We start from the raw sequence: 18,050 nt of genomic DNA, 5'->3' as shown, positions 1-18,050 counted from the left end.
CCATTCTTTCCAATAATAGTGAAAATAATCATTTTATTAACAATGACAGAGACAGTGCTGGAGCTGTACATGTTCTTTCTAAACCTTTCCTCTTCTTTCTATAAGTAGTGATGTTAGTCCCATGTCATAAGAGAGAAGGTAGAGGTTCAGAGCATGGATGATTTAAGGAAGTCTTTAAGAGGGAATGAAATGTATTGGAAAAACGAGTTGGCTCAGTAGTCAGAGCTGAGTTGTTGATTCTGCTCTGCCAGTGAGTGGTTCTGTGGGCTAAGCTCTTAAACTTGCTGAGCCCTGATTTTCTCTTCTCTAAAATGAGGAACTCTAGCTGAGCAATAGAATACTCAGGGAGCTTTAAAAATATATGGATCCCAGAACCTCACCCCTGTAACTTCTGATTTAAACAGCCTGGAGGAAAGGTTAATGCCTTTCCTCAGCATTTTCCAAAAGCTTCCCAAGTGATTCTCAGTTGCAGCCAGGGTAGAGAACCAGCAGTCTAGATGATCTCCACAGTCCACTACATTCCTACCATCCCCTAATTAGACAACTGTAGTAATTGTCTAGGTGATAAATCTTCTTTCATGGATTTACACCACATTAGTCTCTTAAAACATTTGCTTGGTGACTGAACCAAATCATCTGGGAGCTTCCTGTTCCTACCTGCAGTCAGATTTCACTGGTCAAAGCCCTCCATTCAGCATGGTCCCCTAAATAGGCCAGGCACATTGTGAGTTCAAACCTTTACTGACTGGTATCCACTGTGTGTTCTTTTCCATCTTATCTCAATTTTTCTTTCCTTCAGGGCCTTACCCCTGACCTTGTGATTGCTTGGCCACAGAGAAATAATAAGGATGACACACAGGATCCTGACAGACACATTCAGGTTCACTGAAGTAAAAAAAATGGGAAGAGATTTTAACTTCAGTGGAAGTTATTGAGTTTGGTTTGGGATGCGGTTGTCAAGTATGAGGTTCCTGAAGGACAACCAGGTTGGATGACAAAAATAGCTATGTATGCTAAAGTTTAAGGACATAAATATGGGCTAAAATGGGATTGATCAGTATATAAATTGTAATCCTGGCAGTGGGAATAGATGAGGTAGACCAGAGTTAGTATATCAATAGATAATATAGTCAACCAGAAGAGAAACCCCAGAACATCTTAACATGTTAGGGGGTGGACACAGAAAGAGAGTGAGGAAGAGTAAAGCCAGTAGGGATCAGACTCTTGGGTGATGAGAAAAAAGAATAGTGCAGGTGGGAGGGAAGAAGAGTAGGGCATCATTGAGATAAGGACTGGAAGGTTTCTAATAGATTTAGCAACTAACTTGGAAACTGCTGGTGTCCTTGGTAAGACAATTTCCAAGGAATTGTAGCCGCAGAAGCCAGACTGCAAGTAATGAGCATAGGCACCTTTCAGAGAAACGGAGGTTACGGATGGTGTAGTAGCTATGAGGATGTGTGGGATCAAGGGGAAAAAAAAATTCAAATGAGAAACACTTGAAGTTTTCTTCAAAGCTGATGGGTAGGAAAACATGCATTCTAGAGCATTGGCAGGATTCTCTGTAGACCATGGGAAGTATGCCTCTTCCATCGTAAAGAGAGGGAAGGAAAAGATGTCTGTGGCCATGCAGTTTATAGTTTGTTAGCAGAAAATCTCATCTTTCTCCTAGGCTTGAAGATAATGAAATAGTATTCAAAGCAAAACTGACTAGGAGGACGAAAAGTTTCCTAGATGGTCATGAGGCTCGGCTAATCCTGAATACCATAATTTTGATACGCTACTGATCCGTTGTTTCAAGGGCCTGTGTGTTTTCTGGATGGTAAATTTTCAGAGGGAAGGGCTGTGATTGGTACCCTTTGGCTGCCTTCCCTGTAATCACCACAATGGTGTGGACACTGTAAATAGTCAGATGTCTTATGAAAGTATTGCAGCTATCAGAAACATACCCTGATGTGTTTATGAGAATATGTTCTATGAATAAGCTCAGGTCCAGGAAATATAGTGCAATTTTTTTTAATATTTATTAGTTGTTGTTGGACCTTTATTTATTTTTATGTGGTGATGAGAATCAAACCCAGTGCCTCACGCATGCTAGGCAAGCACTGTACCACTGAGCCACAACTCCATCCCTAGTACAATTCTTTATAAGGGTCAGAAACCAGACTCTCCTGCTCTCTGGGACCCTTTAGTATAACATGGCCTCTTCTCTGTTCTTTATTATTTTCTCTGACCAATTTCCTAGACCAATTACCACCCAAAGCTGTCTACATTATTTCAAGTAAAGCATTTAACAGTCACTGTCAAGTACAGTGATTTTCAAGACTTAACAATGCATCAGAATCAACTGGAGAGCTTTTAAAAACTGTAAATTCCTAAGCATAACATTGAATTCTGAATCAATTTTTGTGGTTAGAACCCAGAAAGTCCATTTTTTCAGAAGCTCCTTGGGTAATCTTGATGTAACTCACATTTGAGAACCACTGCCCTTTTAAGTCCACCTTTCACCCCAGTTCTCAGAGAGTGTGATGTGACCTTTAGTGTTTTAGTTAGCCATGGCCAGAGGCAGCACAAGGAAGCAGCTTTCTAGGGCCTCTGCTGCTCTTTACAAAGGCCTTTGTATAAGTTAGGGGAAAGTGCCCTTTTGAATTAAAATACAAAAAAGATACCCCTCTGGGTAATAAACTGCTCTATTGGCATGCTTGACAATTTTAGATGGAGACAAGGTATCCCTTCCATAGATTTTAACTCTTAACTACCCTCTGGAGGTAATCAACCGGGTGGGTTTTGTTTTCTTATATTGCATTAGCTAGAACTTCCTGGTTGATGTTGAAAGCAGTGGTAAGAGGGGACATTCTTGCTTTGTTCTTGATCTTAGCAGGAAAGCTTCGTTTCTCACCATTAAATATGTTAGCTGGGCATGGTGGGATGTGCCTGTAGTCACAGCTTCTCTGGATGCTTAGGCAGGAGGATCACTTGAGCCCAGGAGATCAAGGCCAGCCTGGGCAACACATCAAGAGCCATCTCAAAAAACAAACAAGTAAGTCCTGATGGGCTGTGGGTGTAGCTCAGTGGTAAAGCACTTGCCTTGCATGTACAAGGCCCTGGGTTCAGTCCCAAGCACCTAAAAATAATAAGAAGTAGGTTAACTGTAACTTTTATTGTAGATATTTGTATCAAGTTGGAAGAGTTCCCATCTATCCTTAGTTTGCTAACATTTGTTGTTTTTGTTTTCATGAATGAGTGTTGTATTTTGTCAAATACTTTTTCTGCATCTGTTGATACACCTTGTGATTTTTCTTTGTTAGCCTATTGAGATACATACTTTTTGTGTGTGTGTGTGTGTGTGTGTGTGTGTGATACCACAGACCAAGCCCAGGGTCTTACCCTTGCCAGGAAAGTGCTCTACCACTGAACCACATCCCCAGCCCATCTTCCTCCTTCTTCCTTCCTTCCTTCCTTCCTTCCTTCCTTCCTTCCTTCCTTCCTTCCTTTGTTTCTTCCTTCCTTTCTACTTATTTTTGCTACCAGAGATTAAGCCCAGGGACATTTTACTACTGAGCTACATCCCCAGCCCTTTTTTTAATATTCTGTATTTTGACACAGGGTCTTGCTAAGTTGCTTAGGGCCTCACTAAGTTGCTGAGGCTAGTTTTGAACTTGCAATCCTCCTGCCTCAGTCTCTAAAGCCGTTGGGATCACAGGGTGTGCACCACCATACCCAGCTTCTTTAGCCTATTTATATGATAGTTTATATTAATTGAGTCCCTTTTTGTTTGTACTGGAGGTTGAACTCAGGAGTGTTTTACCCCCAGCTCCTTTTTATTTTTTCACCAGGTTGCTAAGACTGACCTTAAACTTGCTATCCTCCTATCTCAGGCTCCCATGTAGCTAGGATTACAGGCCTGCACCACTGTGCTTAGCCATTAAATTGATTCTTAAATAAGCCAACTTTGCATGTCTTGCATAAGTTCCAGTTGGTGATATGTCATTCTTTTTTATATGATACTAAATTTTATTTGCTAACATTTTGTTGAAGATCTTTGCATCTATATTTAAGAGAAATACTGGTCTGTATTTTTATGTTCTTATAAAATCTTTTTCTGGTTTTGGTATTAGGGTAATGCTGACCTCATAAAATAAGTTATGAAGTTTTCCCTTTGTTTCTGGAAGAGATTATAGAGAATTAGATTTCTTCCTTAAATATTTGGTAGAATTCACCTATGAACCCCTTTGAGCATGGTGCTTTCTATTTTAGAGGTTAATTTTGATTAAATTTATTTAATGCATATAAGCCTATTAAAATTATCTTATTTCTTATGTGAGTTTTGGCAGATTATCTCTCTCAAGGAATTAGTCAATTTCATCTTAGTTATCAGATTCATGAATTCGTTTTTTTTTTTTTTTTTTCCTTTTTGTGGTGCTGGGGATTGAACCCAGGACCTCACAGATGTTAGTCAAGCACTCTACCACTAAGCTATACACCCCATCCTATTATTATTTTAATATCCATGGAATATGAGGTGATGTCCCCTCTTTCATTTCTAATGTGATTAATTTGTGTCTTCCGTCTTTTTTCTTAGCTTGGCTAGAGGCCAATTTTATTGACCTTTTCAAAGAATCAGCTTTTAATTTCATTGATTTTCAGTGTCAGTTTCCTTTCTTCAGTTTCATTGATTTTTGCTATAATTTTTATTATTTCTTTTCTGCTACTTTCTTTGGATTTTTTCTCTTCTTTTTATAGTTTCTTAAGGTGACTGATTTTAGATTGTCTTTTCTAATATATACATTAAATGCTATAGCTTTCCATCTAAGTACTGCATTTGCTACATTCTACCAATTTGTTTGTTTGTATGATAGGGGTCTTACCATGTTGTGGAGGCTGGCCTCGAACTTCACATTCTTCCTGTCTCAGCCTCTCAGATAATTGGGATTACAGGCATGTGCCTGCCACTGCATCCAGCTTCACCCCCCAAATTTGTCAAATTGTATTTTCATTTCCAGTACTTAAAAATATTTTAAAATTTCTTTTGAGAAATTGAGGAAGGACAAGAAAATACTCATGAGAAATGGAAGGAGGCCAAAGTCATCCTTTTGTGAAAAATTCACTCTCTCAATAGTGGCATTAATCCATTCATGTAGACAAAGCCCTCATGACCTCATTGCCCTTTGAATGGGAACTTTGACATTCAAACCAAAGAATCCCACCCCATGGCCCCCAGAATTTATGTCCTTCTCACATTTATTCCATCCCAAACAGCCCAAAACTCTTTTAACTTACTCCAGCACCAACTTAAAAGTGAAAAATGCAGAACCTTACCTGAGTCAGATATGCCTGACACTAAAGGCATAATTCATCCTGAGGCAAATTCCTTTCAAGCTGTGAGTCTGTAAAATTAAACAAGTAATATGCTTCCAAAATACAGTGGTACAACGGACATAGAATAAACATTCCCATTCCAAAAGAGAAATAGAAAAGGGAAAAGGGTGACTGGTTACAAGTAAGTCCAGAACCCAACAAGGACGACATTAAACCTTAAAGCTGCAAGAGTCGTAATTACTTTGTATGCTTCTTCCTGTCTCCCTTGAGTAGAAGTTGGGTCATCTAAGGCTTGGGCTGCCCCACCTATAACTTTACAAGGCTCAACCCATGAAGCAGCTCTCAAGGGTTGGAGCCTCTTGTCTTCAACTCTCCTAGCCGGCAGCTTTATAGTTCTGGAATCTTGGAGGGAGGTTTCACCTGGGGCTTCCGGGCTATCCAGTACATCCTTTGAAATCTAGGTGGAGGCTGGCTTGGACCCACAGTCTGTATACTCTGGGTGCCGGAATTAACACCACATAGACACCACCAAAGCTCACCACTTGTGCCTTGTACAGTGGCTACATGAGATATATCCTTCCTGATTGAGCCATTGCTGGGACAACAGAGAAGTACTGCACTGGAAGGCAGGAACAAAGTCCCAAGGTAGCCTTGGGCAGCAAGTCTTTGAGGGCATTCCACGACAACCCCCACCACCACCAAGTCACTACCATCCTAGAACTCTGGGTCTGTGATAGGGAGGGTAGCCTCAGAGATGTCTGAAATGAGGAAGTAGGGTGTGCAGCTCAGTGACAGAGAATGCTTAGTATACAGGAGCCCTGGGTTCCATCTCCAGCACCACCACCAAGAACAAAAAGGTCTCTGAAATTCCTTCAAGTTCATCCTCTATTGATTCAATGACTAGCCTCTGGCCTGGTACCCTTGCACAACAATTTTTTGTTCTTTACAAGGCCAGGCTGAACATTTTCCAAATTTTTACATCATGCTTCCCTTTTAATTATTAATTTAATCTTTTATTTATTTCTTTCTTCTTTCACTTTTGTTATGCACAATTAAAAGAAGCAACATAGATTCTTTAATATTTTTGCTTAGAAACGTCTTCCTCCAAATATCCTAGTTCATTGCTCTTCTCTAAAGAGAACATGCCCTGTTGTACATGTACTCTGCCTTCTCTAAAGCCTTCAGGCATGGACACAATCAGCCAAGTTCTTTTGCTACTTTATTACAACCATGACCTTTATTCTAGTTTCTAGTACCTGGTTTCTCATTTTTGTCCAAGATCTCATGAGACTTGCCCTTGTTGTCCTTGTTTCTACCAGCATTATGGTCCTGACCACTTACATAATCTCTAAGATTCAGAATTTCCTAGAAGGGCCCTTCTTCCTATCTCTCAGCAAAATTGCCCTTAACATCCCCATTATGGCAATAGAGGTTTCTTTTTCTAGTTTGCTCCTCCAAAATCTTCAGCTTCTGTCCCATTATTCAGTTCTAAAGCCACTTTGACATTTTCAGGCACTTTTCACAGTAGTACCCCACTTCTCTGGGTCAATTGTGTGTCTTAGTCCATTTTGGCTACTGTAATAAAATACCAAGAGTGGGTAATTTATAAAGAATAGAAATTTATTTCCTCTCAGTTTTCACGACTAAAAAGTCCAAGGTCAAGGCCACCTTCTGGTGAAGACGTTCTTATTACATCATTCTATAGCAAATGGGTGGGAGGGCAAGAGATTGAATGCATAATTTCAGGAAGGGGACTGACATTCTTTTGTAAAGAACATACTCCTGCAGAATGTTTTCTGAGCTCATATCTTGTTGTGTTGCCAAGGCTGGTCTCAATCTCACTTGGCTCAAGCAATCCTCCCACCTCAGTTTCCCTACTAGGTGGGAGTACAGGTGTGCATTCCCATGCCCAGATAATGGCATTCTTGAGGGCAAAGCCCTTATGACCTAATCACCTCTTAAAGGTCCCAACTGTCAATACTGTTATATTACAGATTAAGATTCCAGTACATGAATATTGGGGGCTAGAATTGGATATTTCTTCTTGTTCTGCATAAAAAGCTAGAAGTTGGTTATTTCTCTTCCTCTGAATTAACCCCATCAGATTAGGCTTTTTAAAAATAGTGTCTCCTAGGGCAGGCCTTGTTAAGAACAGAATGCTCTGGCATATTTCAAAATGCTTCCTTTTCCCTCCCCCTGCAGGAAGCACGAGGAGATTTTTCTCCGATATTCACTATGAGGACCTGGTAGAACTCCTGGAGGTAAAACTCACAAAAGTGTGAGGGTCCCCTCTGACTAGGTCCCCCTGGAGTTTGTATCTCTCAGGCAGGCCACACTGAGCCTCCAGCAGTTTGTTAGTTACAGCCATTTCCCTGGTTTCTGACCTGGTAGATCCTGACTCTCCATCTCTGTCCGCCTGTCTGTTGCCCTGTTGTACATGGCAGTGGTTTGCCCTATGGCCTCACTCCTTTGACAGAATCTAGAATTCTTTTTTTTTTTTTTTTTTGGTGCTGGGGATTGAACCCAGATCCTTGTACATGCAAAACAAGTACTCTACCAACTGAGCTATATCCCCAGCCCTCTGGGGAGAATCCTTGACTTTTCAGTTTGTTTAGCCTTTAGCTGTTAGAATAAAGACCTGTGAAACTTCCTTAAATGTCAGACCAGAAACCTGAAGTCCTTGGGTATTTTCCAATCTTGCTGGCCCCAACCAATTCTTATGGCAGTGGGCAGGTACCAGAGATTTGCTAGGTAAATTCTAGATGGTCTGCTTCATTAATGAAATGCTTGTTGTCTGATGAATATCATCTTGCTAGCGTGTAATTGGCTTTTTTTAAAGTATAGGATGGAGGGAGAGAATTGATAATTTGAGTACATTGGGATATTTCTGTAGATCCACATGTTGCCAAAATCATGGGTCTACAGAGTTAAAATTGTCCATTTATATTAGTAGAACTCTTGGAGCTACATCCTCAACAAAATGCAGATGGTCACCACTTAAAGTGGTTCAGCTGAATGATTTTTTTTTTTTTTTTACTTTAGAAAGGGTTTATCGGGCTGGGGTTGTGGCTCAGAGGTAGAGCATTCACCTAGCACGTACAAGACCCTAGGTTCAATTCTCAGTATCACATAAAAATAAATAAAATAAATAAAGGTATTGTGTCCAACTACAACTAAAAAATAAACATTAAAAAAAAATGTCTTTATTATCCTAAAATGAGGAATATGTATATACTTAAGTAGTTTTTATATTTGTGAAGGGGAAACAAATTCTTTTTTCTTTTTTCTTTTTGAAGTACAGATCAATTCCCACTGAGTTACATCCCCTTTTTACTTTTTATTTTGAGACAGAGTCTCATTAAGTTACTGAGGCTGGCCTCAAACTTGCCAGTAGCCTCAGCCTTCCAAGTAGTTGTGATTACAGGCATGTGCTACCATTCCTGGGGAAGAAATGTATTTCAAGAGCAAGTTTTCTCTAAAAGTTCATGAAATCAAGATGATGACAAATTTTATTTCTGGAAAAGATAGTTCGCTGGGGCAACTTAAAATTTGGGGAAATGGGAAGAAATTGATGGCTTCTGGGGAGGTTGGGGCTGGGAGGAGGCACAGATCCCTGTGACTTATGCCTCAGTGATATTCATTTATTTCTATTTAACAGCCTTTTACTGTGTGCCTACCATGGTGCCAGGGCCTGCTCTGGGATATGGCAGTGAACAAGACAGACCCAAGTCCTGCCTTCATGAGAGGACTGGGGGTGAACAGTTCACCAGTGAAATTCTATAGGCAGTATAGACCTGACAGCAGAACTTTCTAAACATACTGTCCTGGTCCATCAAGGAGATTCCAATGTAGGAGACAGACCAAGATCCCCAGTAGATGATGATTACTGCCACCATATCCCTACTGGAGCCACCCGCAGCCTCTACCTCACAGTGTAACAATTGGAATGAGTATTCTAGTCCCAAGGAAAGGGGTACAGTCCAGCCATGGCAGTAGTTAGAAGATGAAAATGCACCAGTATCGATGTTCAATACCCACACAAGCAGATAAGGAGATTTTAAAAACACTTGTCCTGAAACATACTCCCAGAGGAATCATTCTGGTTTTTTTTGTTGTTGTTGTTGTTGTTGTTAATATTTATTTTTTAGTTGTAGTTGGACACAATAACTTATTTTATTTATTTATTTATGGTGCTGAGGATTGAACCCAGGGCCTCACACATGCTAGGAGGGTGCTCTGCCACTGAGCCACAACCCCAGCCCCTCATCTTGTTTTTTTTTGTTTTGTTTTATTTTGTTTTTTGTACTGGGGATTGAACTTGGGCACTCAACCACTGAGTCACATCCCCAGCCCTATTTTGTATTTTATTTATATCTTTTTTTTTTTTTTAAAGAAAGAGGGAGACAGGCAGAGAGAGGGAGAGAGGAAGAGAGAGAGAAAGAGAATTTTAATATTTATTTTTTAGTTTTTTTGGCGAACACAACATCTTTGTTTGTATGTGGTGCTGAGGATCGAACCCAGGCCGCATGCATGCCAGGCAAGCGCGCTACCGCTTGAGCCACATCCCCAGCCCCTTGTATTTTATTTAGAGACAAGGTCTCACTGAGTTGACTAGAGTCTTGCCACTGCTACAGCTGACTTTGACCTAGCAGTCCTTCAGCCTCCTGAGCCGCTGGGATTATAGGCGTGTGCCACCTCACCAGACTCATCCTATTTTAATAGGCTGTACACTACTGTATAAAAATATCCTCAAATTATAGAAAATTCTTAGGCTTTGATGCTAGATTATTCTTTTGTTTTCTTTTAATCTTTTGTATTCTGAAATAGAAAACACTTAGAAAAATGCATAAAACATAAAGGCATTAGGTTGGGGATGTGGCTATGGCACAGTGGTAGAATGCTTGCCTTGCCCACAGCCTGACCTTGGGTTTGATCCCCAGCACCACAAAAACAACCAAACAAAAAAGCATAAAAGATAGTTAAATACTAGAGCAAATACCCCTGGAAAGCACCACTCAGCTCAAGAAAGTGGATACAGCCAGGCGCAGTGGCACACACCTATAATTCTAGGAACTCGAGAGTTTGGGAAAAAAGGATAGCAAGCTCCCGGGCAGCCTCAGCAATTTAGTGAGACCCTGTCTCAAAATAAAAAATAAAAAGGACTGGGAATATAGTTTAGTGGTAAAGCGTCCCTGAATTTAATTCCAGTACAAAAGGAAGAGAATGAAAGGGGAAGGAAGGATTTTTTTTCTTTCCAGCCTCAGTCCTCCTGGCTTTTGTGGAGATCTTGTGTTTGCTTTTCTTGCAGTTGTACTACATGTTCATGCAGGGGTTTTGTTTCATTTGGTTTTGATAATCAGGAGTCATTCCAGGTTGTATCTGATAAATTAGGTGAGAGATGAAGCTGCCTAATACCATTTTTATCAAAAAATAATGTAATAATATAAGCTAGGCATGGTGTGGTGCACACCTATAATTTCAGCAACTAGGAGGCAGGAGGATTGCAAGTTCAAGGCCAGCCTTAGTAACTTAATAAGACCCTCTCAAAAAAAAAACACACACTAAGGATGTAGCTCAGTGGTACAATACCCCTTGGCTTAATGTCCATTACAAAAGAAGGGAGGAGGTCTTTGCTCTAAAGTCATGAGGATGACTTTCTTCTATTCAATATGAACCAGCCGTTGAAAGAAATTCCTAATCTTTGTGCAATGGCAACACACTGTAAGGACTTTTGGTCATTTGAGCATATTAATTCTGGTTCATTTATTTGTCTTTTGATCTCTTTTTTTTTTTTTTTTTTCAGAATCCCACCAGCCTTGCCCTGGTAAACTTTATTTTTCTACCTTTTACCTGGTTAGGTGTTTCTTCAAGGTGATCCTCAGTGTTCGTGACCTGGACATATTTGTGGGAAGGGCATATGGTTACTGATTGCCCCAGGCCTTCTATAATAGGGGTGTCCTCCAGATGGAGAGATTCCCTGTAGCAAAAGGTGAGGGATCTTCTAGGGGAAATGCAGTGGAAACTGGAAGGTTTTGACATTGACCTTTCCATTTGTGGTTTTCTTCCCAAGAATTTGTTGATTATCTGCTTAGGGTAGTATAGATTTGTCCTTCCTTGTCAATGGAAGAATGAAAAAAGTGATTATTTGTGACTCTTTAATGATCTCCTCTAGTCTTGCTTAGGTAATGTTAGAATCTTTCCCATTTTTATATTAGAAAATAAAACCAAATGAATAATTAATTGTTTGAACAGAAATAATAACACAAGTAGACCACAGCCAGGGTGGCTCTGTGTGAGCGCCCACATGTGAATGGAGAGTGAAAATATTTTGCTTGAGCCAAGATCATTAGTTTAAGCCCCCTGTGGGGATGGTCAGACTAAACTCTAGATCCACTGATAGAATTTATAGAATTTATAATATGAAACCAAAGAAAAGCTCTGAAAAACCAACTGTCCTATGAAGTAGTAGTGTCACAGCTAAGTGAAGTTTGATGGTACTTTTAAAATCTTTTGTCTTCTTATTTAAGAATGCATTATAAACCGAGCTTGGTAGCACATTCCTGTAATCCCAGTTGAGACAGGAGGATCAAAAGTTAGAGACCAGCGTTGGCCCCTTAGCAAGACCCTTTTTCAAAAAGTAAAAAGATCTGGGAGAGGGCTGGGATTGTGGCTCAGTGGCAGAGTGCTTGCCTCACATGTGTGAAGCACTGGATACAACACCACATAAAAATAAATAAATAAATAAAAGTATTGTGCCCATCTACAACTAAAAAAAAAATTAAAAGATCTGGGGAAACGTCCCCTGTGTCCAATCCCAAGTACCCTCAAAAAAATGCATTGTAAAGAAACATACTTTTTTTTTTTTTTTTTAAGAACTAAAAGGAACTTATTAGTTTTTAAATACCATCCAGCTCAGTGGTACAGCACTTACCTAGCATGCATAAGGCCCTGGGTTTGATCTTCAGTACAGGAAAAAAAAAATTTTATTTATACCATCTAGTTCATCTCCCATGAACTTGTTGCCTCCAAACACAACAAACAATAGTCCCAGGTGTAAAAGATAGTCTGGTGTCAACTCAGCATTCTCTCTGAATGGTGTTGAGAAAATTCAGTGTGCCTATAAATTTTATGAGGATGCACTTTGCAAACTTCTCCCAATGTGATAAGAGAATAATGTTTTTAGTTATGTTTTGTTATATAATCTTAAAGTGGTGGCAGGTAGGCATTAAGAGACTTGTTTGGCATCTTAAGTAATCTATTAAAACTTTTAATAATGAAATTAATTTTTCCATCTTGGTTATATGTTTCACAGGCTCAGAAAAAATGTTTGAATCAGACCTCCCCCATGTCCACTTCCAAGACTGCAGACGGCCTGAGACAAACACAGATCCCTGGGCTCTTGAGCACAGCACTGCCAGGTCAGGAGCCTTTTTAAGCTCTCTGCAGGCCGTCCCTGTCCTCCCAACTCCAGGGGACACTCTCCCCTGCCTCGTTCTGCATGAAATCTTTGACTGAATCTCACCTCCACTCTGATTATTTCTTTTTTTCTATATCCATTCCACAACCAAATCTGGTATTATTTGGCACATGTGGCTTTGTGATTATACTCATGTTGCTTATATACATTTAGAATCCTCCCCCTTCCCAAAAGTAAAAATACTGTGGGTTATATCTGCCATTTTTTCTAAGGCTTTGAACACCTGTAACTACTCAATTAATACTAAAAAAGGAATGAAAGTTTGAGTATTCCTAGTCAGTTCCTTCTTTGGGACTCCTTTCCTTAAGTTTTATTTTGGGGTTCTGAAGTACTTAAGGCCTATTTCTCAGATCATAGATAATGTGAAGTTATAATGTTTATAGCTCCTGTTTATTACCGTTAGTTTAATTAGTTAGATTTATTACTTAAATAGGCTTTACCAACCCTAATATCTGCCTCTAAATTTTGTGAATAAATATACCACCCTACTCCCTTCATGAATCCACAATAAAGAAATTCCTTTCAGCCAGGTGTGGTGGTGCACCTATAATCCCAGTGACTCAGGAGGCTGAGGCAAGGGGAGCTCACGTCCAGAGCCAGCCTCAGCAATTTAGCATGACCCTGTGTCAAAATTTGAAAAATAAAAAGGGCTGGGGGTATAGCTCAGTGGTAGAGCACCTCTGAGTTCAATCCCCAGTATAACACACACACACACACACAAACAGGACTCCCTTTCAGAATGTGTGATCACCTGCATATGCTGGGCTGTAGGACTATACAGAGGACCTGACTTAACATTTCTGTTGAACATTATCTTCTGTATTAATTCCAATAGGACAGGATTCTGGAAACAAAGTTATGCCGGCATCTTTAGGAACTGCACAGCCACAACAAGAAAAAGCAGTTGGATCATCTCCTGGCCAGCCAGCTGTGCAGGTAGAAAACTATTTGCATAGCTCCTTCTTCATAATTTGCATAACTGAACATGAGTGTGGTTGTGTCATCTGGTTTGTGGTTACTATCCTGCATTGTGTGCACAGCCAGCCTGCCCCTATATGTCACACAGTGTGGTCACTGAAGACCTTCCTGGTAGGCCATGCTTGGTTACATTTATGTTTCTAACATTAATGTGTCTAGTGTATTTCTGACATGTTCACAATGCTTCATGAATCCATCATCTCCTCATCAATTAATACCAGCGGGGACTTTGGGTGTAGCTCCGGGGTAGAGCACAGGTCAAATGTGTGCAAATCTGTGTTAATACCTAGTAGCACAAAAAGAAAAGAAAACACACATATACCCATCATCAAATCAAAGCAGATCTGTTTTTAGTGTACTGAGAGGGTTTTTTTGTTTGTTTGGTTAGTTAATTTTTCTTTTTTGCAGTATTAAGGATGTAAGCTCTTTCTCCATCCCTTTTTATTTTTTATTTTGAGACAGAGTCTCAGTGAGTTACTCTTCCTGGCCTCAAATTTACAATCCTCCTGCCTCAGCCTCCTAAATCACTGGAATTATAGGTATGCACCACTGCACCCTGCTGAGAGATTTTTTTTTGTAGTAATAAACAGACATGTACGAAGTAGGTAGTCCCTTTAGTCTTTTAAATCTAAAACATTTCAAACCAAAGAAGGGAAAAAAAATGTTTTTTGTCTTCAGCTTTACTATGGCCTTCATTCCATCTGCATGAAGTTTACCAATTAATAGTTTGATAAAACTTGCTGCAGTCTAGGTCTGCCCTGGAATACCCAGTAAAGGATCTGTTCATTTCTCAGGTTCTCACATAAGGTGTCTTTGTTTCCTTAATGATGTAAGAAATGTCTATTATACCTCAACTTCTTGTAACAGGAGCTTCAAAGTGTTTGCTCCCTCGTTTACCACTGAGAAAATGGATTAAGTAGTATCTACTGAGTTTTCAGGTGTTCATGATATTGGCACCCAAACACATTTCTTCCAAAATATAAAGATGCTTTTTGTAGAAGAAGTTTGAGTGTTTAGGCTTTAAAGTACATACCGAGCCAAGCAGGATGGCAGGTGTCTGTAGTCCCAGCTCTACTTGGAAGGCTGAGGAGGAGGATCACTTGAACCCAGAAGTTCAAGGTCTGATTAGGCAACAAAGCAAGACCTCATTTCTTTAAAAAAAAAAAAAAAGTACAAACTGAGTTCTTTTTAAGGAACTGACAGTACAGCTTTCTTTCTATACTCCCAACAGAGTACAGCTTTGCTACATGGAGTTTGTGGACTTGTTTATTTTGTATTGTAGCAGGGCACATTCTGGAGCCTTACAATATGCTCTTCTTCTTCTTCTTTTTTTAATGTTAAATACCATGGGACAGGATTGTAAGGATGAAAAATTCAGTCAACAACTGCCTTGGGATAAGAAAAGTTCTGCCATGATATTAGCAAAGGTAGAGGGAACTTTACACTAAGAGGCACCACTTCCTACAGAACACCTCTTGGCACTTCCTGAATGAGTGGGATTAGCAATCTAAACAAATCATGTTTCCAGAGGCAACAGCAACAGATAAAATTTAAAGGGATTATTAAAATAAGATTTATAAGACTTGTAACTGCCACAGTCTGGTTGGGCACAAAATAATCGAGCCACCACAAAAGCCTTGTAGATTCGAGCAGCAATTCTTTATTTCCGAACTCTCACCTACACTCTTCACGCACGTTCTGGGAAAATACACTCCCTCCACCGGGCTCTTCCGTACCAATACTCTCAGAACCCCGCGAGAACTCAACGGGAACTCAAGGAGCGGGCACCTGAGGCAGCAGGATAGGCCCTATTCCCAGCAGGATCCACCCTAAACCTGGAGCCACCCTAATCCCTGAGCAGGGTCACCTTTCTACCAAAAATGCCATGCATCATTCCTACTTGGCTATGGCTCTCAGCAGTAACAATTCTTAAACTCTTATTAAAACCACAAGAAAAAACAACTCTTTGTTTATGAATTTCATAAAGGACTGCATATGCAACTGACATCTGCTAGTGTTGATCTGGTAATCTGGTATGTGCAATTTGTCCAGTAGCCGAGCAGTTTGTTTTTATTATGTTTTCTAACTGTAAGAGATCATTAAAGGCAAAGCCTATATGATGTTGTACACAGAAAAAAAATGGTCATCGTGGGCCATACTACTACAACATGCTCTTAATAAGTAATTGAAAAATATTTGAGTGCTCGCTTTGGCAGCACATATACTAAAATTGGAACGATACAGAGAGGATTAGCATGGCCCCTGTGCAAGGATGACATGCAAATTCTTGAAGTGTTCCATATGAAAAGAAAAGAAAGATATTTGAAACAGTGAACTTTATGTGTATCTGTATTCTGCTTCTTTTTTCTACAAAAGGGAATAATAAGAGGTGTTTTTTATCTCTAGGTGGACGGTCATTCAGGAGGACAAAAAAGGCCTGCTGCAAAACAGCTAACTAAAGGAGCTTTGTGAGTCACCTTTGGAAATGACAAATTAAATTTTAACATTTCTCCAGGTTCCTAACCTTCAATATATATACCACAGAAGTCAGGTTATTATGATTAGTTTCTTAGCCTTTTGAAAAAGTACTTTGAAAATCTTTTTCTGCACTTTGATTTGTAGCTTGAGCGTACTTACTGTTTGCTCTGTTCTTAAGGAGAAAAGTACTTTGTCTCTTTAGAAATAGGAAGTCTCTGAGGAGAAGCACAATTTGATAAGTTTCTGCATTTAAAAGCATGAGTTTATTTGGTCAGTAGTCAATGTGGCCAAAATCTCTGTGAGTGCCCACATGCAAATGGATGGTGGAGACACTGCTTCTGAGGTCAGGGTCATAGCAGTGATACACAAAGTATAAAACTGAAGAAAAAACCTGCTGAGCTATGAAAATAGTATTCCTGTGTATCTTATTTTCTTTGCATGTAAATAAGCACCATGATTAGATTTGATATTCAGACATGTCTGACATGATATCAACACTGGCATTTCTCTCTTAAAGCATTCTCCAGCAGTTACAGAGGGACCAAGCCCATGCTGTGACACCTGACAAAAGCCAGTTCCGATCACTGAGTGATGCGGTGCAGAGACTGCTCTCCTACCATGTGTGCCAGGGCTCCATGCCCACCGAGGAAGACCTGAGGAAAGGTAAACAGGCTGCAGCCCTTAGAGGGCCACCCTGACACCAGGTGCCCTCCCATGCTACCCACAGAAGAGCAAGAGCTACATCACCCCCAGCTGGTAGACAAGTTGTTATTTTTCATCACAGGCCTACCTGTTCCCTTTGTACTCAATTTCTCAGGCCATGTATAGGGTTGTGACTTATTCTTCCCAATAATCTATGAAGAGGATCCCAAAATACCATAGTATTTTATTGACACACTGGGGAGCAGTGAATTGAAAGCATTGTTTAGGCTGCTGACTACACATGGGATGGCCTTGGACTAAATCTCACTTGAGCTTAGTCCTTGCCCTTAGTTGTGTCACCAGTTCTATTAACTAGATAGCGACTTTAAACCCTACCTGAAGCATTCCCTAAGGCCCCACAGTGACTCTAGAGCATTGGCCAAACTTCAGGAAACTTGACAAAAATGTTAAGGATCAGGGCCCATTCTCCCACCCTAGAACTCAGCCCATTTTGTTGCCTGGCCCTGCTGCCTCTCCCAGTTGTGACTTAGTTCTATCCCTCCTTCCCACCCCCACTGCCAAGCCCTGACTTGTCCTCTACCACTCTAGTTCCTTCCTCAACTGCCACAAGTTTTGCTCTTCCTGGTGGGATCTCTGATAGCAGAGTACAGTGACCTCTGTCAGTCCAGTGAATGCTTCCCTGGGAGATCTAGGGAATAGGATAAAGATCCAGCATTAAACAGAGATGACTCTGAGAAGAAGGGTAAATTAGGAAATGTAAAGCCTTTGGAGACTGAAAGATAAAAGAACAGACCTACAGAGACTATACCTGCAAGGTGTCACGGACTAGATTGTATCTTTGTATTAACCTGGTCTGCCCAGCACAGACAGCTGGATTTCATCTTTCCTATTGTTTTAGTTTTACCCACTGTTGGAAAGGAGTGCAGGTTTAGGTCATCTAAACTAGCAGATCATTATCTATTCACTGATATTTGTTCCTGGTCTCTTATATGATTTTATTTGTAGGTGATATTTAAAGGTATTTTGTTTTGGTTTCCTAATTAAAGTTGAAATAAGCTATATTAATATGAGTTTCCATGACCACGTGGACAGTGAGGGAAAACAGTACAGAAGCATGATGCTTATCAAGGAAAAGTTA

General features: G+C 40.1%; 1 protein-coding gene and 1 non-coding gene across 5 annotated transcripts in view; both read left to right on the top strand.

Moving 5' to 3' along the window:
* Window positions 1-18,050, top strand: part of Bicral (BICRA like chromatin remodeling complex associated protein) — an 80,128-nt gene that overhangs the window by 51,316 nt on the left and 10,762 nt on the right. For all 4 annotated transcript variants that reach the window (XM_076858724.1, XM_076858725.1, XM_076858723.1 and 1 more), the window contains exons 6-9: window positions 12,629-12,734; window positions 13,629-13,729; window positions 16,178-16,239; window positions 16,767-16,912. In XM_076858724.1, the coding sequence (XP_076714839.1) occupies window positions 12,629-12,734; window positions 13,629-13,729; window positions 16,178-16,239; window positions 16,767-16,912 (415 nt within the window). The remainder of the gene's footprint in view (window positions 1-12,628; window positions 12,735-13,628; window positions 13,730-16,177; window positions 16,240-16,766; window positions 16,913-18,050) is intronic.
* LOC143402714 (U6 spliceosomal RNA) lies at window positions 15,972-16,078 on the top strand. Its single transcript, XR_013091776.1, has one exon. It is a non-coding gene; the product is annotated as a U6 spliceosomal RNA (small nuclear RNA).

Source organism: Callospermophilus lateralis, chromosome 6 (assembly GCF_048772815.1).
Source record: "Callospermophilus lateralis isolate mCalLat2 chromosome 6, mCalLat2.hap1, whole genome shotgun sequence".
Taxonomy (NCBI): domain Eukaryota; kingdom Metazoa; phylum Chordata; class Mammalia; order Rodentia; family Sciuridae; genus Callospermophilus; species Callospermophilus lateralis.
This window is presented reverse-complemented; position numbering and strand designations above follow the sequence as displayed.